Source organism: Panthera uncia, assembly GCF_023721935.1.
Source record: "Panthera uncia isolate 11264 chromosome A1 unlocalized genomic scaffold, Puncia_PCG_1.0 HiC_scaffold_17, whole genome shotgun sequence".
Taxonomy (NCBI): domain Eukaryota; kingdom Metazoa; phylum Chordata; class Mammalia; order Carnivora; family Felidae; genus Panthera; species Panthera uncia.
Genome location: NW_026057577.1, coordinates 110082570 through 110106627, shown reverse-complemented (window position 1 = coordinate 110106627; position 24058 = coordinate 110082570). Strand labels below are relative to the sequence as shown.

Sequence of the window (24058 nt, the reverse complement as noted above, 5' to 3'; positions counted from 1 at the left end):
CCAGGAGAAAGGGAATTTTAAAATCCTAAAATCCTTTTCACTTTATCATTTTTATTTATTTATTTATTTATTTATTTATTATTATTTTTTAATTTATTTATGTATTTCTTAAATGTTTTTACCAAGTAGGGATAATTCAGGCTAGGACAAAAAAATAGTAAAATGATTTTATAAATTGAAAAAAATAGGGCAAGAACTGGTATTCAGTTGGGGAGTAGCTTCACAAACCCTGAGACCACAGCAAAGGCTATAGAAAATCAGAGACCCCTGTGCTCCAAATGTTTACCACAGAATTTTAAGTACAGAACTGCCTATTTGAGAGAAATAATCATATTAGAGACAAATAGATACTCATCACTCCATCTTATCTAGGTTTTATCTCTGGATAAACTGTACCTTAGTTCTCCCAAAGAATAATGCTTATGGAGTTCAGCTTTAACATTATAACTGTCCTCTAAAAAAATATTTAAAGACACAACCACAAAAAATCTACTGATACATTTATGCAGAAGTATAGGTCAGGACATCATCTATAGGAGAACCCTGTCCCCCAAAGAAATTTCTTTTTTTCCTGATGTGTGGAGAATGCCAAATCACATATATGATGTTCTCTACCTTTCCACTGTGGCTGCTAGAAAAGATCAAACAAATGTGCACTTTAATTTACACATTTATGTAAAATAGACATAATGTAGATATAATAAGTGTATTATGTTTATATAGAACTTATACATAACAAATATATATGTGAACTCTAATAGTGGTTTTATGTAGTTCTACTTATTACATAGCAACTCATTCCAAGTCTTTGTTCTCTCTACATTTTCCCTAATTCTAATCTCTAGCTTTCTACACTTTTCCATTTGATTATATGGAAACCAAGTACAAAATAAGCAAGCAACTCACGTGAGACTTGGTCATTTTCTGCTTCTCTTCCAAAAGAGCAGAGGTCTGAAGAATCAGGACTGAGAGACAGACTAAGTCTCCAGGGGCCATTTACCATCTAGAAACAACCACCAACAGAAGTCAGATGAAAAACAGGTCGCCCCATAGAAGGTTATTTGATCCTTATAGAAGGATCTGTATGCACCATGTGAAAAAAGTCCTCTTGTGATTATAATATGATCACATAGAAAATGTACAAGGTGATTTTTAATTGGATAAACGAAGTTATTTCTGTTGATATACAAACACCTTAATGTTCCCCTTTGAATCAGCAATTCTATTTGCAATTCTATCTGTAAGACTCTATCATAAGACAATAATCATGTCTACACATATATGTAAGATTTAACTGCAGATGGAACAGTTCCCTGACAATAAGAATAAGAATGACCAAGTAGAAAACTAAGGAATGCACCCATATTCCCTAGACGTAAGCAGCCAGCAAAATCCTAAGAGCTCTTTTATATTTTCCCCTAACCCAGCAAATTATCTTGCCAAGTCAATATTCAAAGATTAAAACTGTTGATTTTGCTGATTTTAACATGTTTTTTGCTTAAGATTTTATTGTTGATTTCCAATAGTGCAGTTATCTATATAAGAAAATCGTGACAGGTTAGAACCATTGATAAACAGGAATACAGTACAGTGCAGAAAGATACTTACCTGGTGAATTCTTCTCAGTCCCAGGATGGATCATCCAGAGAAGGCTGTACTCATTCACAGGAAGTGAGTGCTCCCATGATAGGTAGGCTGTTTCATATGGGGTTATCCCAGGCTTTGTCAAGATGAACCTAGAAGGAAACAATTAAATAGTCAGGCTCCTCTCTGGACACTGAGCTCTGAAACAAGTAAATAACAGGTGTTTAATAAATGTTTGCTGAACAGAATGTAGAACAAATTCAATAAATAGGAAGAAACAGGGCTGAAATCACACCTCATGTAAGAAAAAGAAAAAGCAGCTCTCACATTTCAGAGCTGGTCTGGCACTCAAACTCTCCTATTTAATATAATTACAGAGTATCAACATCAGACAAGGCCACTCAGTGACCAAGATGGAATAAAACAAAAACAAGCCCTCTCTGAAGTCATGTCTGAACACAGACAAAACATCCACATTGTCCAATCGACAAAACACCCTAGCTCCTGGTTAACATGAGTGACTGCTACTTCCTCACCTATTACAGCTTTAACTTCAGGTTAGTCTTTCCTCTCTCCAGCTGTACTGAAATTCCCAAACAATGAATTACCCCACTTCCTTACAACATCCAATTCAGAGCAAGGTCCACTCCCTTAGGCCCTCCTGGAAATCACCTAACACAAATCCTGTAAGTTCTTTCTAGCACCTCTTTCTGAGAAGCCCCCACTTTCCCCATGGTGTAACCAGATGCTAGAGCAATAAACCCAATCTGTTCAACTACAGGGTGTTCCTGGAGGTCTTTGGCTAGAGAGAATCGACAATAATAATGTTATTTCTTTAGATTTGTTTGGTCTTACATTCAAAGGATGTTTTCTTCTGTGAGCTTTTGAGCGATGGAGGGAGATGGTGATTTGAGAAAACATCTGAGGAGGGGCTTCAAGGTGGGGGCCACCTCGGACTTTACATAAATTGTAAAGTTTTCTCACTAAACCAGGACGGACCTTTATCAGCCACTGGCTGAATTAATGACTCCTACAAATCACTGAATCAGCAGGGGCAGAAATCACAAATCCCAAAGAGGACTTCCAACAAACCCCCAACACAAGACTAGCCACATAGGTTCACAAATCACTGGTCATATGGATATTCCAACAGCGCACAGACCTGCCATCCCTGACCCACTGATCAGACAGCTCTCCTTATTACTGACCTCTACATGTACCCAACACTCATCCCACAGACTTCCCCTCAGACTCCATAGACCTCCAATTGCTGACCGCCCCTCCAGTATCAACCCCAAACTTCCTCATGACTCAATCCATAAATCCCACTTCTACTCCCAGCTCGATTATCAGGTCCGGAAACGTCCGTCACAGTTTAACCCGGGACAGCTGTCATGGATTAACGTGATTAACACCCGCTTCCTGCCTGGGTGACCACAGCGCAGGGCTCTCAAGCATGCGCCGACCTATTCTGCGCGGTTTTGCCCACTCCGCATTCTCCGCGGCTTTGTTCAGGAGGCAAGATGTCCGCCCCCATGCTCTGTGTCTCACTGCGGAAGCCGCCATCTTGAGAACCCGGACAATTCCGTACACGAGGAGGAACTTGGGTTTATTCCCAGCCTGAGTTTGGACCGTGTCTTTGCGGCGGCGAGGGGAACGCGTAAAATGACCGAAAGGAAGATTATACAAACCCGTGTGGGGCAAAGTTTTGCCGAGAGCTTTTAAAGGATCGGGGAAGAAGGTGCAGTAGTGCAGTCCTTTATTTGAAGACTAACTGGGGAAAGAGGAATTTGGAACGGTGGAATCCTTTTGCAGGGATTCTACTTCAAAGTTCTGGTAAATGGTACAGCCCTATACAGGGGGATTCGCCCTATACAAGGGGATTCCACTGTAGGACAGAGGGGCAAAAGTGATGGAAGGGCTCATGGTGGGGGGGCGCGGAGAGAGATCATAAAACCGCTAATTATGCTAAAAAAAAACAATGCTAAGGAATCGCGTTGGGGAAATTCCTACTACCGTAGTATGTTGCAGGGAATGTCTGATGAAAAAAAGGAAAATTGAGACAATGATGAGACTGAGGCACAAAATAAAGGAGAATCTGAGGAACAGAGAATGGAGACTAAGGCACAAAACGCGGGGGGCGGGGGGTGTAGGTATTGAGACTGAAAGGCTGAGGTCTGAGACGAGGGGAGAATGCAGAAGAGGGGGAGACTGAAAGGGATAAAAAGGACACTGAGTGAGTGGAAGGGGGAAGCCCGAGGTAGGGTGGCTAACCCCCTAGGTTTGTCTGGAATTTCCCAGGAAATCCATCCTCAGGACTTCAAACGTCTCAGTTTGAGGAGATGGGTGGGGAAAGTTGGGGGAAAGTGCAAAACCTATAAGGTGACCTAAAAACTAAGGCAATGAGCAACAACGTTTTTATTTTTATTTTTAAAATATAATTTGTCGAGTTAGCTAACATACAGTGTATACAGTGTGCTCTTGGTTTCGGGAGTAGATTCCCATGATTCATTGCTTACATACAACACCCAGTGCTCATCCCAACAAGTGCCCTCCTCAATGCGCATCACCCATTTTCCCCTTCCCCTTGCCCTCCCCCCCCCCCCATCAACCCTCAGTTTGTTCTCTGTATTTAAGAGTCTCTTATGGTTTGCCTATAAGAGTTTGCCTATAGTTTGAAACTATTTTTTCCCCTTCCCTTCCCCCATGGTCCTCTGTTAAGTTTCTACTTATCAAGATAGTATGGTATTGGCACAAAAACAGACACACAGACCAATGGAATAGAATAGAGAACCCAGAATTGGACCCACAAATGTATGGCCAACTAATCTTTGACAAAGCAGGAAAGAATATCCAATGGAAAGAAGTCTCTTTAGCAAATGGTGCTGGGAGAACTGGACAGCAACATGAAGAAGAATGAAACTGGACCACTTTCTTACACCATTCACAAAAATAAACTAAAATGGATGAAAGACCTAAATGTGAGACAGGAAACCAAATCCTATAGGAGAAAACAGGCAACAACCTCTTTGACCTCAGCCACAGCAACTTCTTGCTCTACACGTCTCCAAAGGCAAGGGAAATACAAGCAAAAATGAACTACTACTGGGACCTCATCAAGATAAAAAACTTTTGCCCTGCAAAGGAAAAAATCAACAAAACTAAAAGGCAACGGATGGAATGGGAGAAGATATTTGCAAATGACATATCGGATAAAGGGTTAGTATCCAAAATCTATAAAGAACTTACCAACCTCAACACCTAAAAAACAAATAATCCAATGAAGAAATGGGCAGAAGACATGAATAGACACTTTTCCAAAGACGACATCCAGATGGCCAACAGACACATGAAAATATGCATAACACGTTTTTAAAGTCAAGTGGATAAGGATATAGATTTTGTACCTTTCCCAGTCAGCATTGCTATTTTTCCCCTTGGCTTCTGATGTTGGCAACCATGATTTGCGATTTACAATAATGGATTATCCATTGTTGTGTCATTCAGGAGTGATACGTTTTAAGTGTGTAACTTAAATGCATGGCAATCATAAGTGTTAACAGTCTTTTGCTTTGTCTATGGATTAACCATCGTGCTTTGTACATAATGCTTGTTTAATTTTTAAATTGTAAATATTGTGACCATGTTTTCTAAGAGTTCAGAAAATGAAAATGAAAACAACTGTAATACCAATGACATTGCCCAAAAAAAGCCTCTTATTTTGATGACAGATATAAAGACACACCCATACCTGGATTAGGGAGGTAAAAAACTAAAATAGAGCAAATTGCACAATATGCAAAAGAGAATTCAGGCTTGGGCATGGTGGTGAAGGGGGTGCAAAAGCACAATGAAACGAGTCAAGGATGACAGGCAAATACCTCTAAATAAATAAAAGGGTTTTTGCCTCCCCAAAAGACACCAACACTGAGTTGAAAATAGTAATTTCCCAGTTATATTAGACAGACAGCATAAATAGATATTACTGTATAGTTCTAATCACTTATATATGAAACGGAATAAAATTACATTTCCAAACTCAAATGTTGCAACTAAAATGTCCTGTGGACAAAAGGAGAAATTTTGGTAACAGATGTGTTAGCCCCTTACAGTGTAGAGCCAATCCTGCTTTGTATTATTATTATCATTATTACTATTTTTATGTTTACTTATTTTTGAGAGAGAGAGCACAAGCAGGGAGGAACAGAGAGAGGGGGGACAAAGAATCCAAAGGAGGCTCTGTGCTGCCAGTGCAAAGCTCCACACGGGTTTGAACCCATGAACTGTAAGATCATGATCTGAGCTGGTCAGTCGCTCAACTGACTGAGCCACCCAGGTGCCCCTTTTATTATTTTTTATTTATTTTATTATTTTATTTTATTAAGAGAGAGAAAGAGAGTGTAAGGGAGAGTGGCAGAGGGGGAGAGAGCGAATCTTAAGCAGGCTCCACACTTAGCATGGAGCCTGATGTGGGGCTCGATTCCACATCCCTGGGATCATGACATGAGCCGAAATCAAGAGTTGGGCACTCAACCAATTGAGCCGCCCAGATGCCCCAATCCTGCTTTCAATGGTATATCAGGAAATACATCAAATCATGACAGAAAACAAATCCCCTAGCTCTTCACACTTGGGTTGAAAAATGGAGGTCAAACTGTCTTTTTCATTTATAAAGATTTTCATAAAACTAAAGAAAATAATATTGTTGATATCTTGTCCAATTGTAAACTAGACTTTTTTCAACTAGAAAAATGTTCAGTAGACACTGCAAGTGTAAATCTGTAAATTCACTCTATACTTATCAAAGTAAATGAAAACATCTTACCTGCTAAGATAGCATATAGTTATAGATAACATATAGTTAGAGCATGTTTCTTCCCTATCCATTAATCCATTTACATTTAAAATGACCACTGTTCTGCCATTTTGCTAGTTGTTTCTATGTGTCATATTTTTTGTGTGTGCCTCAATTCCCTCAATACTGCCTTCTTTGTGTTTGATTTTTTTTTTTTTACAGTGTACCATTTTGATTCCCTGCTTAGTTCTTTTTTTGAAAATGTTTTAGTTATTCCCTTATTGGTTGCTATGGAAATTACAATTAACATCCTGAATGTACAATAATCTACTTTGAATCGTTACCATTGTAGCTCTAATAGCATACAAAACATTGATCCTTTACAACTCTGTCCTCCCGTTACTTTCACCTTTCTGTTGTTATTGTAGACAAAATAGACATGAAGTCAGAAATTGTTACAAGAGAAAAAAGGTCATTATATATTGATAAAAGAGTCAATTCATCAAAAATATTAACAATTATGAACATTTATACACTGAACAAGGACCAAAAATATTGAAGCAAATATTGACATTATTAAAGGGAGAAATGGACAGTTTTATAATAGCAGTGGGAGACTTCAACACCCCATTTCAAATAATGGATTGAACATAGAAACACGAAATGAATAAGGATATAAATAACCTGATTAACACTTAAACTAGACCTAAGAGACATACAGGACACTATACCCAGTAACAGCTAAACACTTATTTTTTTCAGGTTCACACGGAACATTCTTCAGGATGTACCACATCTTAGGCTACAAAACAAGTATCAATAAATTTTAAAACACTGAAATCATATATACTATGTTCTCCAACCACAAGGTAATAAAATTGGAAACTAATGAGAAGAAAAACTGGAAAGTTCAGAAATATGTAGAAATTAAACAGGACACTATTAGATAACCAGTGGGTAAAAGAAAAAAAAACACAAGGGAAATTTAAAAGTATTTGGTGCCTGGGTGGCTCCGTGGGTTAAGTGTCCAACTTCAGTTCAGGTGATGATCTCACAGTTCGTGGGTTCAAGCCCCACATTGGGCTCTGTGCTGAACACTTGCTCAGAGCCTGGAGCCTGCTTCAGATTCTGTGTCTCCTTCTCTCTCTGTCCCTCTCCTCTGCTCATGCTCTGTCTCACTCTGTCTCTCAAAAATAAATAAATGTAAAAAAATTTTTTTTTTAAAATACTTGGAAACAGGGGTGTCTGGGTGGCTCAGTAGGTTAAGCGTACAAACTCTTGATTTCTGTTCAGGTCATGATCTCATGGTTTGTGAATTTGAGCCCTACAGGGGGCCCGGTGCAGACAGGATTGAGTCCGTTTAGGATTCTTTCTCCCTCCCTCTCTCTTGGTCCCTCCCCTGATTGTGCACATGCTGTCTCTCAAAATAAATAAATAAACATTATAAAAAAAAAAAAAGGAAGTAACATTAAATTAATATGGAATCAACCAGTGAGAAAATATTTTTCTTCGTGTTCGTATCCCTATCCTTCTGGTTAAATCAAGGAAAAAGTATCAATACTCATGTTTGTAACATCTAACACTTCCTCTTCTTTTTTAAACCTAGGCGTCTAGTTCAGAGCCTTTGGCAAACTACAGTAGCTACTTAACTAAAAGTAAGTAAAATCCCAGCTTGGGATTCTCTCTCTCTCCCTTTGCCCCTCCCCACCACCCTCAAACAGAGACAAATGAAACAAAACAAAACAAACGACAACACACCAAGCTTATTGGATACAGTGAAGGCAGGGCGTGGATGGAAATTTAGAGCTGTAAATGCCTACAGTAAAAAAAGAAGCAATATCACAAGCAATTGCCTAACTTTACACCTTAAGTAACCAGAAAGACATGAAAACTAAAACAGAAGGAGGAAGGAGATAATAAAGATTCAAGTGGAAATAAACAAAATAGAGAAGAACAATAGAAATGATCAACAGACCCAGTAGTTGGTTCTTTGAAAGATCAAAATAAATAAGTAAACTTAAAAAAAAAAAAAAAAGATCAAACACAGAACAAGGATGCCTCCTTTCACCACTTTATTCAACATTGTGCTGAAATTATGGCCATAGTAATTAGCCAAGGGAAAAAAATAATAAGGGGCATCCAAACTAGAAAGGAAGATGAAAACTGTATCTATTCACAGGCAACATAATCTTAGTAAAATCCAAAAACCTCTCCCTCCTGCCTCACACACAAATTATTGAAGCTAATAAATTCAGTAAGGTTGCAGGATACAAGGCCAACATAAAAGTGATATTTCTACACAATATCAACAAACAATTCGAAAAGGACATTAAGCAAACAATTCCATTTATAATAGTATCCAAAGGAATAGAATACCAACAAATAAATTAAACCAAATAAGTACAATACTTCTACATTGAAAACTACAAAAACATTGCTGAAAAGAATTAAAGATCTAAGCAAAAGGAAAGGTAGTATGCAATCACTGATTCGGAAAACTTGATATTATTAAGATGCAATATTCCCCAAAGGCATCCAGAGATTCAATGAAATTCCTATCAAAACCCAACAGCTTCTTTTGCAGAAATAGAAAAGGTTATCCTTAAATGCACACGGAATTGCAAGAGACCCAGAATAGCCAAAACAACCTTGGAAAAAGAACAAAGTTGGAGGGCTTATACTTTTTTACTTCAAAAATTACTACAAAACCATGGTTATCAAAACAATGTGGTACTAGCATATGGGTAGACATATATAGGTCAATAGAATAGAATGAAGAGTCCAGAAATATACCCAGACACCTATGTTCAAGTGGTTTTTGACATGGGTGGCAAGACCATTCAATGAGGAAAGGACTGTTCTTTCAAGAAATAGCCCTGGGAAAATTAGATAGGCACATGCAAAGGAATAAAATTGGACCCTTACCTTCCATCATATGAAAATAGCCAACAATCACATGAAAAATTCTTGACATTATTAGTCATCAGGGAACTGCAAATCAAAACCAAAATGAGATACCACTTTATACCCACTAGGATGGCTAGCATCAAAAAGTCAGATAATAACAAATGTTAGTAATGATGTGGTGAAATCAGAACTCTCATACACTACTGGTGGGAATGTAAAATGGGGTAGCCACTTTGGAAAAAACTTGGCACTAAACAGAGAATTACTATATGACCCAGTAATTCCACTGCCAGGAATCTACACGCAAGAATTGAAAGTGGTATATCCACACCAAAATGTATACACTATTTACATAATTATTCATAAAAGTCAAAAGGTACAAACAAGCCAAATGCCGATCAAATGGTGAATGGATAAAGAAAATGTGGTCTGTACATACAATAGAATATTATTTGTCCATAAAGAATGAACTGATACATGCTACAATACGGGTGAACCTTGAAAATATTACACTAAGTGAAAGAAGGCAGTCATAAAAGACTACATAGTACATGATTCAATTTATATGAAAATATAAATAGAACAGGCATATCTACAGAGCCTGAAAGTACCAGGCTTAGGTATTTAGGGCTGGGAGGTGGTGAATAGTGGGGCAATAGCTAAAGGGTACCGAGTTTCTTTTTGCAGTGATAACAATGTTCTGAAATTGATTGTGGTGATGGCTGCACATATCTGTGACTATACTAAAAGCCACCAAATTATATACTTTAAATGGGTGAATTATATCTCAATACAGGTATTCTTTTTTTTTTAAATTTTTTTAACATTTATTTTTGAGACAGAGAGAGACAGAGCATGAATGGGGGGAGGGTCAGAGAAAGAGGGAGACACAGAATCAGAAGCAGGCTCCAGGTTCTGAGCTGTCAGCACAGAGCCCAACGCAGGGCTCGAACTCACGGACTGCGAGATCACGACCTGAGCCAAAGTCGGACGCTTAACTGACTGAGCCACCCAGGCGCCCCCAGATATTCTTTTTTTAAAAAGCTGAAATTCTTAAAGTAGTCAGAGGAAAACACGTATTTCCTTTAAGGACTAAGATTGTCAATTGACTTTTCAATAGAAACTATGAAAGCCAGAAAACAATGCAGTCCTGGAACATGTATATAATTCCAAACTCTTCCTTAGCAAAAGTAAAACTACATCTACTCCATATAGTACCACTCCTACTCCCGTAAGTAGAAGTACTTTTACAATTGTTTTTTACCATAAAAATTTTTAATATTTCCCATAATTTAGTCTTCTATTTTTTCCTTATAGTAACATGTTAAAGAGTTTCCCCACCCAAAGATTTAGTACAGACAGCCTTATATTTAAATGTTTATAAATTTTACACTTTCGTTTTTATGCAGTATTTCATACAGATTAAGGACATTTACTATAGAGCAAAGGTTGTCAAATGTTTTTTAGTAAAAGGCCAAATAGTAAACAATTTAGGTTTTGCAAACCATATGGCCTCTATCACAAATCAACTCCACTGTTGTAGAGTAACAGCAGCCATAGACAATAGTAAATAAATAAATGTTGCTATGTCCCAATAAAACTTTATTTATATACACTAAAATTAGAATTTCATATAGTGTTCATGTATTATGAAATACTATTTTATGTTAACCATTTTTGAAATTTTCTCTATGTTATGATATTTTGACATTCTGGGGTGGAGGTCACTGCTGACTGGGGAAACTGCCCCTCTCAGAAATAGTTAATTCCTATTGTGATAAACAGCTTACCTGACAGCACTCCTCCCATATGCAAACCAGCCAAACCCAAGTCCATACCCCCAACCACCTCCTTTATCTAACAGTCACACACCAACCTAATATTCCCCTGCCCTGAATCAATCCAGGTAACAATTAAGGCCAATCCCTATACCCCCAAGCCCACCAGAATTATTCAAACCAGCCAATCGTAAACGGTTTATTCTGCTCTGCCTGTCCTTTCTCATGTAAATGCCAATAAAGGCTATGGTCTAGAGTGCACTTGTGATGAGCACTGGGTGATATATAGAAATACTGAATCACTATATTATACCCTGAAACTAATATAACACTGTATGTTAACTATGCTACAATTTTTTTAAAGCCCTCATAGCTTTAAAAAAAAAAAAAAAAAAAGGCTATGATCTATGCCTTTACTCCTGCCTCCTGACTGACTGACACTGGTGCTTCTCCCTGTGGTCCTATGTGACATTGTAATTTATAAGAAAAAACATATTTGGTCATTCAGATGACCAAGATGTATTTCTCATACACATTGGGTCATTGTCCATGGTTCCTGGCTCTCAGCTTCCAAAACTTGGAATTTCCTGAGTGATAAGAGCAATGGGAGCATCTTCTGTTATCATATTTGGTCTCTTGCTCTCAGTATCTGAAATTGCTTTAGAGTCGTAAGTTGAGATGGGTGTCCTATTATTCACATTAGCCCTTTTCCACCACAACTGGGTGACTGGGTTACCATGTTACTGAGGTGACTTGTGGAAAGCACCTAAAGATGGAGGCTGGTTGCCAGGGCAACCAACCGAGAGTACAGAGGTGGAACTTTCAGTCTGGCCTCCCGATTTTCAGGGATGGGATCGAGGCTAGAGGTTGAATCAATCAATAACCAATAGCCAGTGACTTAGTCAATCATGCCTATGTAATGATGCCTCCATAAATACTCGAAAGGACAGGGTTTGAAGAGCTTCCAGGTTGGTGATCATGTGGAGGGAGATGTGGGGAGAGTGGCTTGTTTAGAGAGCATGGAAGCTCCACCCCCTTTCCCTATACCTTGTCCTACATATGTCTTCTATTTAGTTGTTCCTGGGTCATATACTTTTCTAATAAATCAGTAATCTAGTAAGTAATATGTTTCTTTGAGTTCTATGAGCTGTTCTAGCAAATTAATTGAACCCAAGAAGGAAGGGGTGGTCAGAACCTCTGACTTATAGCCAGGCAGTCAGAAGTACAACTAACAACCTGGGCTTGTGACTGGCATCTGTAGGAGGAGGCCTGGGAACCTCCAATCTGTAGCACAGAATAACCTGGGCTTGGGACTAGGGTCTGAAATGGGGTTGGGAGCAGTCTTGTAGGACTGAACCCTTAACCTGTGGGATCTCATGCTATTTCCCAGTAGATGTGGCAGAAATTGTAGGACACCTGGCTCATGTCAGAGATCTGATTATTGTTGGTGTAGGGAACCCCTCAGTAGAACTGGGACCCAGTCTGCCTCCCATTTCTAGGAGAACTTGGAGTAAATTAAATTTTTCTTTCAATGACATTGACCTCTCTGTGTCATCACTCAGTCACTTTTATAAACTAACACCTAAACACATCTCTATTAATTTTTTTCCAGTCATTTACAAATGTAAAAAACACTCTATGGTCACAGAGAGTACAAAAACAGGCAGTTGGCTGATGTGGCCTGAGTGGCAGTTTACCAACCCATGGTCTACAGCCATTCTGCCTTGCTCTCCCACTAACTAGCTGTGTGTCCCCCAGTTAAGTGGGTTAATCTGGGTGTCTCAATTTCCCTCAAGTGTAAAATGAAGTTAATAGAATCTAGTTCACAGAGTTGTCATAGGAGTATTAAATTAGTTAATACATTTAAAGTACCTAGAATAACACACAGTGACTTCGGACACCAACGAGCTGAAACTGGGCCACAATTCACAGGTTAAATTCACAAATCACAGTCCTCCTTAAGGCTGCCTTCACTTCCGTCACCAGCTGTAAGCTCAGGAGTTCTCAGGCCACCCTCACCTCTGGCTAGTGGGCTAAAAATTCAGGGGTTCCCAGTGCCCTTTTTGATACTTTGGTGATTCACTTCAATGACTCACAGAACTCAGGAAAGCACTATACTTATGATTATAGTTTTATTATAGCATTAGGATAGGAATGAGAACTAGCCAAAGGGAGAGACTAATAGTGTAAGATCCGAAAGGGTTACAAAAGTTGAAACTTTTGTATGATCTCTGAGTCAGAGATACCTACAATACTGCCAACGAGGGAAGTTCACCTGAGCTCCCGTCCAGAGTTTTTATCCAGGTTTCATTACCTACGTGGCCTTCAGGGTAAACTCAATCTCCAACCCTGCCTTATACCCCTGAGAGATTCTCCAAATGGTATCTTCTGGTTTAAAACCCCAACTCTCTAATCACATGGTCTTTGTGGAGTGGCCAGTCCCCACCCTGAGTCATCTTCTCAGTGTCAACTCTCCAGGGACCCACCATGAGTCATTCTAGGTAGGATGAATTATCAGGGCCCACCAGGGGCATTTCCATTACTGGGGAAATTCTACAGATCTAGAGGCTACCTCTCAATAATAGAGGACAAAATCTTTATTCTGCCAGCCATATTCTTTACTGCAAGTGTTTAGAGCTTACTTGCCAGAAACTTGGAATGAAAGCCAAAATCTTTATTACACAATAGTAAATGCTGTATAAGTTTTTGTTGTAACTTTTAAGCCATATGGAAACTGGCACAACATGGAAGGTGATTATCCAAAATTATTCTTCCCAAAAAAAGTTTCCCTAGAACTATGGGTACCTATCAGAGCATTGATTAATGTCGCACTAGATCAACATGAAGCATCTTTATATATAACATCAAAGTGCCCTGTGGAGGAAACCTGTCTGTAGATTTTTTCAAGTTTTTCTTTTTAATGTTACACAGACTAGTTAGCTATTGGTCTTCAAGTCTGTGTAATCAACATTAATTTGTGTGTTCTCAGAAAATATGCCAGCTGGTCACAGAATACTAATTTAAACCATTGCTAGCTTTCATTTACAGGCATTTTAGTGAAATCTCTGAAATGTATCTCCCCTTTCGTCAAAACATTGTACTCACGGGTCCATTCAGAAAAGCAGAAAGGCTGACCACAAAAATATGAAAGGCTTCGGGCTCAAACTCAGATTCCAGAGTTAAGTCCTGCAGGCTCAGGCCTGGGAAAGTTCTTGAAACGTTGTAGGTCTGGCTCGCTATCGCTAGGCTCTGGCTCAGTACGTCGAGCGACCCTCTATGGGTTCTCTTTGGAGGAGGGGTTTGGAGCCTGGAGTGGGGACTGCAGTGCCGGAATCCGCTGCAATGCGCCCCGACGCCCCACGCGCGCCCTGCCTCTCGCTGCGCATGTGCAGCGCCCCCCGCTGAGGCATTCTGGGAGATGTATTTTGCAGTCGAAGGGAACGGGCTCCTGCGAGACCCGCGCGCGCGCGAGACGTCCTCTTCTGCGCATGTGTGCCCTCCTTGTCCTCACAGCGCTGCCCCCGGGCGGGAGTGAGTCCCGAGGCTCTGATCCTTGCACCTGGTTGGTCTTGGTCCGGGCTGAAGGTGCGCGGAGGAAGTGGGCGCTGATTTGGGGAAGTGGAATGGGTGCAGAACAATAGGACTTTGGGGGTAGGCGTGGACCCGGGTGTGTCAAAAGCTGCAGTGACCATCCTCAACCTGGGTCCGTGAGTCTGGGGCGGGCGGGGTCCCGGATCTACATTCTTGCTGGTGTCGCGCTGCAGGTGTCGCTTCCGGACGCATCCAGCGGTGCAAGTGCGCGCAAGTGGCACCAGGGTCAGGAGCGCCCTCCGTGGTGTGCAAAGAGAACCAAGTTTTACTGAAGGTCTGAAATGTTCCAGGTGGAGTACTACCTTACTACCTGCTTTTCCAAAGGCATCTAACTTTTAACCCTACAGCAACCCTCTAAGTCAGGTTTTCAACCATTGGCTGCAACGCAGTAGTGGTGGTGAAATCTGTTTAGTGAGCCAAGACTAGTATTTTATTTGCCAGTACTTTTAGGTCGTATATAATTTACATAGAATGATTTGCACATAATTTACAGAGTAAAAAGTTTGTAGATGCACCCGTATGATTACCACCCCCATCAAAATACAGAACATTTTAATCCCCCAGAAATGCAACCCCCCCCACCTGCTTAAGAACCAGTTTTTTCAATTTCTATCTCTATAGGCTAATTTTGCTTTGTAGAACATCATATAAATGAAATCCTACAGCATGTACTCTTATATGCAAGCATTAAAAATAAATACTGTAAAGTAGCACATATGTATTCCCTTGTGATAAGGATTGTTTTATGAAATGTATTATATATAACTGTATTTTTAAAATGACTATTGGGCATCCATTAGCCAGACACTATTGTTAGTGCTAGGGGTGCAATACTGAATCAAGCAGACAAAAATCCCTGCCTTCATGAAATTTTAGTTTTAGTAAGTAGAGATAGTCAATTAACAGTAAGCATAATTATGTAGTATATTAGATAGTAAATTATGTATTTGAACTTATACACAAAGAAAAAGTAGATCAGGGTAAGGGAGACAGGGGGATTATGTTTAAATTAGGTAGACAGCAAAGGCCTCCTTGGTGATTTTTGAGCAAAGATGAAGAAATAGAAGGTTGTGCTGGGTAGAAGGAACAGCCAGCATGGACACACACACACACACACACACACACACACACATTAACATTAGGTTGTTTGTAAAATATGTTTCTTACCTTAATCAAAATATGTTTCTTACCTAATCACTGATACAACATAGATATTATTTCTGATTTTACTGAGGCTCAGAAAGGTAAAGCTGAGTAACTTGCCCGAAGTCAAATAGCCAGCAGGTAAATTCAAGGCCAAATGTTTTCCTCTAAATCTCCTACCCTTTATAGAGGTCTCCCAACCTAAAACATAGGATTTAACTGACCTCTGCTCCTGCTTAGCTTGGAGCACAGGAATCTGCACCTCAGCTCCCCTGGGAAAGATTCCAGAAAGACTGTTGCGTGAATCTCACCATGTGGACATTTTATTTCCAGGGTCTGTTGGTGTCTCTTCCCCAGTTCCTAGGTCCCAGTGAGAATCTGTGCTGGTACATTCTACCTTCAGACTCCAACCTGTCTGTGCTCCTACAGCCCTAGTTAGAATCCACAGAAGGCATGACTAAACAGTCACAGAAGGATGTGCACCAGTTGCCATTACATATTGATAAATATTTGGCAACATCATTTTTGATGACAGTAAATTACTTTATCTTTGGAGTATATATCTGTTTGTTTTACCAGTTCCTTAATGTCTTCCAACTTTTCAATATGTTAAAAATGCTACAACAAATATCCTTGCAGCAGATATCCTAAATCTCAGTGCAAATCTGTGGTTTTTCTCACAGTGAGTTCTAGAGGGCCCAGGGGACAATCTCCCACAGGGTGGCTTCCTCAGCCCAGCTGTTGCGGCATCTGCATATGGGTTTGTTACACTGGTGATTCTGGGATCTTCAAGTCATATCTGGTCTCTCATGGCTCCATCCCTTCCCTTCCCTCTGTCCTCATAGATCTCTGTCTTCACCCAGAGGCTGCAGAAAATGACCAAGTCTCAGGTGAGTTAGTTTGTCCCATTATATAGGAACAGTAGTGAGGGACTGTAAAAATGACTATGTGAGCTAAAATCGTGCAAAGCAATCTTAATAATTAGCAGGATTTTTTACATTGGTTACGGTTCTGTGAACTTTAAAAATTTTGGTCCAAACATTAAATCCTCTTACTGTTGGCTATACAAGTATAGGGAAATGAAAAATAGTAAAAACAAATATTTAGCATATTATAATTTGAAACATTGAGAATTAAAATATTTGTTGGAAAAAAACTTAACGTGAGCATTTTGAACAGTGCCTTCTTTTTGTGTAACTTGGTAGCAAGTGAGCATTTTTTCTGTGCCTTGGCAAATTGGATCAGATTCCAATATTTGATCTTTTGGATCTAGGACATTCAGTTCTGGACATGTATGGGACGCTCACTAAATGTTTGCTTAGTGACTTAATGAATGAATGGCCTAATAAATAACAAACCCGTAAGTATAAGCTACTCTAGATATGATTTTTGTGTCACCCATGAAGTGGAACACAAAACTAGACAAATGGGCATCAAAGGACTGTGCTAGAGAAACAGAATGAGACCAAATTAGTATAATACAACCCAAAATGAAATGGGGCTAAATTTCAGGAAGGATAATCAAGTAATGAACATGCTTAAAACCATTTGCCATGCTTTTTGTTTCTACTTTGTGCAATACCGATGACTTTAGTTGGAATAGGAATGTGTTGTTACAGGGACCGGTATCATTCAAGGACGTGGCTGTGAATTTCACCCAGGAGGAGTGGCAGTATCTGGACCTTCCCCAGAGGGATCTATACAAGGATGTGATGCTGGAGAACTATATCAACCTCATCTCAGTGGGTGAGGACCATTTCCCAGTGTTGACTGACATGTGCCTGGTTAATTACTTTTCCTTTCTCAGTTGCTCCAAATTGTCAGTCCTTGGAAGTACTTTTACAAGTATGGCTCTGAGTCTTAGTAGATTTAGCATTGACAGTCTCTGGGAGGTACGACTACAAGTTTGTTTAAAGACCTCTCTTTTTCATATACAAATGGGCACCTTCATCGGGCAGTTCCTGATGAAGTTCAGAGTTCAAAGGACCTGAAGCCCAGGTAGCTAGGTCCAAATCCCATAACATTTTCCATTGACAGGCTATCAAACCACTAAGCCATCTGTGATCCACAAGTTGGAGCAAGGTGAAGAACCATGGATGGTAGAGAGAGAAATCCCAAATTGGAGCTATGCAGGTGAGTTAGGTAAAGAGCTCTGTGGATGGAAGTGAATGAAATTACGATCACAGTTGATCTGGGGCTCCTGGGTGGCTCCATCAGTTAAGCATCCGACTTCAGCTCAGGTCATGATCTCACGATTCATGAGTTCAAGCCCCACATCAGGGTCCTTGCTGGCAGCTCAGAGCCTGGAGCCTGCTTTAGATTCTGTGTCTCCCTCTCTATCTGCCCCTCCCACCGCTCATGCTGTGTCTCTGTCTCTCTCTCAAAAATAAGTAAACATTAAAAAAAAATTTTTAAAGAGTATATTTATCACAATGAGCACTGAGTAATATATGGAACTGTTGAATCACTATATTTTACACCTGAAACTAATATAACACTATATGTTAACTATACTGGAATTTAAAAGAAATTTTAGAAAAAGATCACAGTTGATCAATAAGGGTTAGCATCTTTGAAAAATATGCTTCAGGACTCTCTTCTTAAAGGCCTTAGACCTTTTGAAATAACTGGGATGGCCGACATAAGTTCCTTATTCACCTGAACACTATTTCCATATACATCACCTTCCCACAATAATGCTTTTCTTTGCATGGCTGTTAAAGTGTGATGTTTTCCTTGCCAGGTATATTCTGCCTGTGATTCTCACCAACTTCATTTAAGACGTAGAGAAGATTTTTTCTTTTTTTTTTTTTTTTTCAATTTTGACAAAGTATACATAACGCAGAATTTAACTATTTTTAAGCATACAGTTCAGTGCCATTAAGTGTATGCCCACTGATGTGCCACCATCACCACCATCCATCTCCAGAGCTCTTTCATCATCACCAGTTGAAACTCTGTACCCCATTAAACAATAACTCCCCATTCTACCTCCCCTGCTTGCCCCTGGGAACCACTATTCTCCTTTCTTTGCTATGAATCTGACTGTTCTGGGTACCCCATCTAAATGGAATCATACAATATTTGTCCTTTTATATTTGATTTATTTTATTTAGCGTAATACCTTCAGAGTTCATCCGTGTTACAGCATGTGATAGAATTTTATTCCTTCTTATGGCTGAATAATATTCTATCATGTGTATATACCACATTTTGTTTATCCGTTCATTTACAGTGAACATTTGAATTGTTTCCACCTTTGGGCTACTGTGAATTATGCTTCTATGAACATTGGTGTACAAATAACCTGTTTGAGCCCCTGCTTTCAGTTCTTTTAGGTATGTACCCAGAAGTGAATTTGCTGGATCATGTGGTGATTCTGTGTTTACATTTTTAAGGAATTGCTATGATGTTTTCCACAGCTACCACACAATCTTACATTCTCACCAGCAGTGCCCAAAGTTTCCAGTTTTTCCACATTCCTCACCAATGCCTGTTATTTTTTGTTTTGTTTTGTTTTTATCATAGCAATCCTAATGGATATGAAGTAGTATCTTATTGTGGTTTCAACTTGCATTGAATGACTAGTGACATTGAGCATGAGTGTGTTTTGGCCATCTGTATATCTTCCTTGGACAGATGTCTAGTTTAGCTTCTGGGGACCTAGTGTTGGATAAAGAATGGAAATCCACTCACTTTCTTTAAAGACTGATGGCTTATAGGTTGGGAACGGGGTTAAGAAGTTAAGTAGAATTGTTGGATTCTGAGCCAAGGAATGACTTTATTGCTCTGATGTAGGTAGCATAAGTTTCACAATAGTCAAGTATTGCCTGAGGTTTATAAGATGGATGAAAATGAAGATAGATAGGATTTTAGATGCTGAATGAGAAATCTGCTGCTTACAGTCTCCATAGTAATAGAATCCAGAAATTTGGAAAGCATGATACGAAGCAGAAAGTGGCAAGCACATAGTTGTCTCAGGATCAGTAATAATATACATAATGATCTCTGAGAAAATGTATTATGTACGAGGCAGTATTCTGAGTACTTTATATCTATTGACTCATTAATCCTCACAACAACACTACAAGGTAGGTGCTATTACTTTCCTTTTTTATGGAAAGGGAAATTGAGACCCAGAGAGATCGAGGAACTTGACCTGTGCCACATGTCTAATTAGTGAGGGAGGAAGCTCGGATTGAAACCCTGGTAATCTGGATTTACTGCCTGTGTGCTTAACTGCAGTTCCTCTTCCATATGTGGTAGGTAGAGAGGAAGGTGGGGAGAGTATTTAAAAGTCAGGATTGGGGTACCCGGGTAGCTCAGTGGGTTAAGCATCTGACTTCAGTTTAGGTCATGATCTCACAGTTCGTGAGCTGAGCCCCACGTTGGGCTCTCTGCTGTCAGCACAGAGCCTGCTACAGATCTTCTCTTCCTCTCTCTTTCTCTCTGCCCCTTCCCTGCTCACGGTCTCAAAAATAATTTAAAAAAAAATTGAAACATCAGGATTAATGCAGTATCTATGAACTATTATAGAATAAGATGATACACTGAGCAGCAAGAATCCAGTGGTTAATCTGTCTTGAGGCAGGTAGTATTTTGCTTACCCTGTGGCCTCTCTCTTACTGGACATATGAATTCCTGGGCCCTCACACCCATACAAGAATGAATTACTGTTATATGGCTTTTTGAAGCACTGGCTACAAAGGTGTTCCTGCTTGCAAGTGGTTAGTGGTTTTGTCAAATCAATTTCGTGTTGATGGACGAATAGACAAGAGCTCAGAGACATTGGAAACAAAGAGACAAGTGGAGATTACACTAGAGCAATCTGACAATGAGCTGATGAGCGCCAGCTCAGATCTCTCTGTTCCTCAGCCAGTCTTTCCTTCATTTCCTCTAATCACCGTCTCATCCTAGTTATTTTCATTCACCAAATGGGCTCTTCCTATTGACCCTGTCACAGCTTTGATCCCTTTTACTGGTCTTTAGGATTATTTTCATTTTTCTCCCCAATTTGCAAAGTCCTAGTTGCATATAGCCAGATACATATGTGTTCTTGGTCATATTCTCTATTTCCATTTCTACTAATAATAGTTTTTTTTAAGTTGTGGTTTTCTTGCAAAGCTCAGGGGTGTGGATTCCATTTAGCCTTGGTATTTCTTTTAGATAGAGATACTAGGCCTGAGAGTAAAGATTCAGTCTCACAATAGGGTGAAAGGTTAGGAGCCATGATACATTAGCAGAAATATCCACACACATATAGTTAATTATGCTTCCTTATAGAAGAAACCTGGCAACTTGATGACCACATGGAACAACACCAAGAGAACCAAGAAACACTTTTGAAGCATGCTGCATTCATTGACCAGGAAACTGGGACTGACGAGAAAGGTAACAAGTGTAATGCACTTGGAAATATATTTCATCTGAGCACAGACTTCATTTCTTCAAAACAGAGACTCCAAAAATATGACCCCTATGGTAGGAGTTTGAATTTTTTCGGCTTATTTAGTGGCAATAGAAGATACTCAAAAAAGACTGAATGTAGTGAATGTGGGAAAGCCTTCTTCCAGAAGTCAGACCTTATTATGCATAAGAGAACTCATACAGGAGAAAAGCCCTTTGTATGTACAGAGTGTGGGAAAGCCTTCAGCAAGAAATCCAATCTTGTTATACATCTCAGGATCCATACTCAAGAGAAACCTTATGAATGTACTGAATGTAGAAAAGCTTTCACCCATAAGTCACACCTCATTGAACATCAAAGAATTCACACTGGGGAGAAACCCTACGAATGTGATGAGTGTGGGAAAGCGTTTTTCCAAAAATCACACCTCAGTATTCATCAGAGAACTCATACTGGAGAGAAACCCTATGGGTGTGACAAATGTGGGAGAGCCTTCAGCATGAAGTCTCACCTCTTTGTACATCAGAGAATACACACAGGAGAGAAACCTTACGTATGTACCAGGTGTGAGAGGGCTTTCAGTGAAGTGTCCTGCCTTATGAGACATCAGAAAATCCATACTGGGGAGAAACCTTATGAATGTAATGAGTGTAAAAAAGCCTTTTCTGAGAAGTCTGACCTCCTCATACATCACAGAACTCACACAGGAGAAAAGCCCTATGAATGCAGTCAGTGTGGAAAAGCCTTCAGACATAGCTCGGCCCTCTGTCGACATAAAAGGACTCATAAAGAAAAAATTCCTTAAAAGAGAAACTAATGTGGGAATATCTTCAACTAAAAGCTTCAGTAGAAATCAAATCTTGGAGTGCTGGAGTGGCTCGGTCTGTTAAGCATCTGACTTTGGCCTAGGTCATGATCTCGCTGTTCCGGAGTTCAAGCCCCATGTCCGGCTCTGTGCTGACAGCTCAGGGCCTGGAGCCTGTTTCAGACTCTGTGTCTCCCTCTCTCTCTCTGCCCCCCCCCCTTTCTTTCTCTTAAAAAGAAAGAAACATTTAAAAAAAAATCAAATCTTATTATGTATCAAGAAGTCAAGCCTCTTAATTCAACATATTTTAAAAGTGTGTAATTATGTTTTCATAGAAGTGATATTCCAGATGTGATCCCAAAGTATTTCTAGAAGATATAGAAAGTATATCTCCTTGTCAGGGGCACCTGGGTGGCTCAGTCGGTTAAGCGCCCGACTTCGGCTCAGGTCATGAGTTCATGGTTTGTGAGTTCGAGCCCCACATTGGGCTCTGTGCTGACAGCTCGGAGCCTGGAGCCAGCTTCAGATTCTGTGTCTCCGGCTCTCTCTGCCCCTCCCCCACTTGTGCTCTGTCTCTCTCTATCAACAATAAATAAAATGTAAAAAAAAAAAAGTATATCTCCTTGTTAAAGGATAAATGCTCAATGTGGACCACAAAGACTTTTGAAATATTAGTAAGTGGACTAGTCAGAACAAAATTAGAAAACCATATATGGACAATCTACAAAATATGAAAGCCTTAGATTCCTGATTGTATATAAACCTTATATTGGAATTGTATATGTGAAGTTAACATAATTATGAATACAGAATAAGTATTATATGTACAATGCCATTGACCAAGATCTTTTATGTTGAATAATACCATTTTTCTTCTATTTAAAAGAAAATATGTCATTCAAGAAGAATTTAAAGCTAATATTACATGTCAACTGTACTTCAATTAAAATAAACTTTTCTTTCCTGTTGAATGCTGGTATGTGTATAAAAGACTTCTGTTAATTTTTGATCAGCAGTAGAGTATGAAAAGGTGTTATTATACATATTTATATATGACATAGATACATGAAAGTGGGCAAAAGAAAGTAGTCATGGCTTCTTACAACATTCACTATGATTTAAATAGTGGTTTTTGGTGACTAAACCACCCCCTTCTTCCATATTGTTATTGTGTTCCCTAATTAAAGCCTTAATGCCCAGTACCTCAGAATATCACTATTTTTGGAAATAGGGCCTCTAATGAGTAATTAAGTTAAAATGAAGCCATTAGAGTAGGCCCTACTCATATGGGACCAGTGTCCTCATAAGAAAAGGAGATTAGGACACCAGGGATGTATGTGCTCAGAGGAAAGACCGTGGGAAGAGGCAGCAGGAAGATGACCTCAGAGGAAGCCAACCCTGCTGGCACCTTGATCTTGGACTCCCAGCCTCCAGAAGTGTGAGAAAATAAATTTCAGTTTCTTAAGCTACCCAGTTTATGGATTTTGTTATGGCAGCACAGCAAACTAATACACACACTACTGCTCCTTTTCACTGGGACACTTCATAAAACTGAGTGTCCAAGTCATAAGTACTCTAGGGGCACCTGGGTGGCTCAGTCAGTTGAGCATCCGACTTTGGCTCAGGTAATGATTTTGTGGTCTGTGAGTTCAAGCCCCATGTCAGGCTCTGTGCTGACAGCTCAGAGTCTGGAGCCTCCTTCAGGTCTGTGTCTCCATCTCTCTCTTTCTCTGCCCTCTCTCTCTTTCTCTGCCCTCTCTCTTTCTCTGCCCCTCCCCCATCCTCTCAAAAATAATAAATAAACAAAAAAATTACTCAGGGCATCTGGGTGGCTCAGTCAGTTAAGCGTCCGATTTCGGCTCAGCAGTTTGTGAGTTCGAGCCCCACATCGGGCTCTGTGCTGACAGCTCGGAGCCTGAAACCTGCTTTGGATTCTGTGTCTCCCTCTCTCTGACCCTCCCCCACTTACACTTGCTCTCGCTCTCTCTCTCTCTCTCTCTCTCTCTCAAGAATAAATGTTTTTTAAAAATTATAAGTACTCTATAACC

At 39.7% G+C, this 24058-nt stretch overlaps 2 protein-coding genes across 4 annotated transcripts in view; one reads left to right on the top strand and one right to left on the bottom strand.

Annotated features, from left to right (window-relative positions):
* Positions 1-14764, bottom strand: part of LOC125934543 (zinc finger protein 300-like) — a 36209-nt gene extending 21445 nt beyond the window's left edge. For all 3 annotated transcript variants that reach the window (XM_049647989.1, XM_049647987.1, XM_049647988.1), the window contains exons 1-3: positions 14170-14764; positions 1609-1736; positions 907-1003 (exon numbers count right to left, since the gene is read on the bottom strand). In XM_049647989.1, coding sequence (XP_049503946.1) covers positions 907-996 — 90 coding nt within the window. In that variant the 5' untranslated portion in view covers positions 997-1003; positions 1609-1736; positions 14170-14764. The remainder of the gene's footprint in view (positions 1-906; positions 1004-1608; positions 1737-14169) is intronic.
* LOC125934545 (zinc finger protein 182-like) lies at positions 14764-23047 on the top strand. The gene is made up of 5 exons (XM_049647993.1): positions 14764-14929; positions 16644-16688; positions 17418-17544; positions 17836-17931; positions 21082-23047. Exons 2-5 carry the CDS (start codon positions 16674-16676, stop codon positions 22008-22010), a joined length of 1167 nt encoding a protein of 388 aa, XP_049503950.1. The 5' UTR covers positions 14764-14929; positions 16644-16673; the 3' UTR covers positions 22011-23047.
* The last annotated feature ends 1011 nt before the right edge of the window (positions 23048-24058 follow it).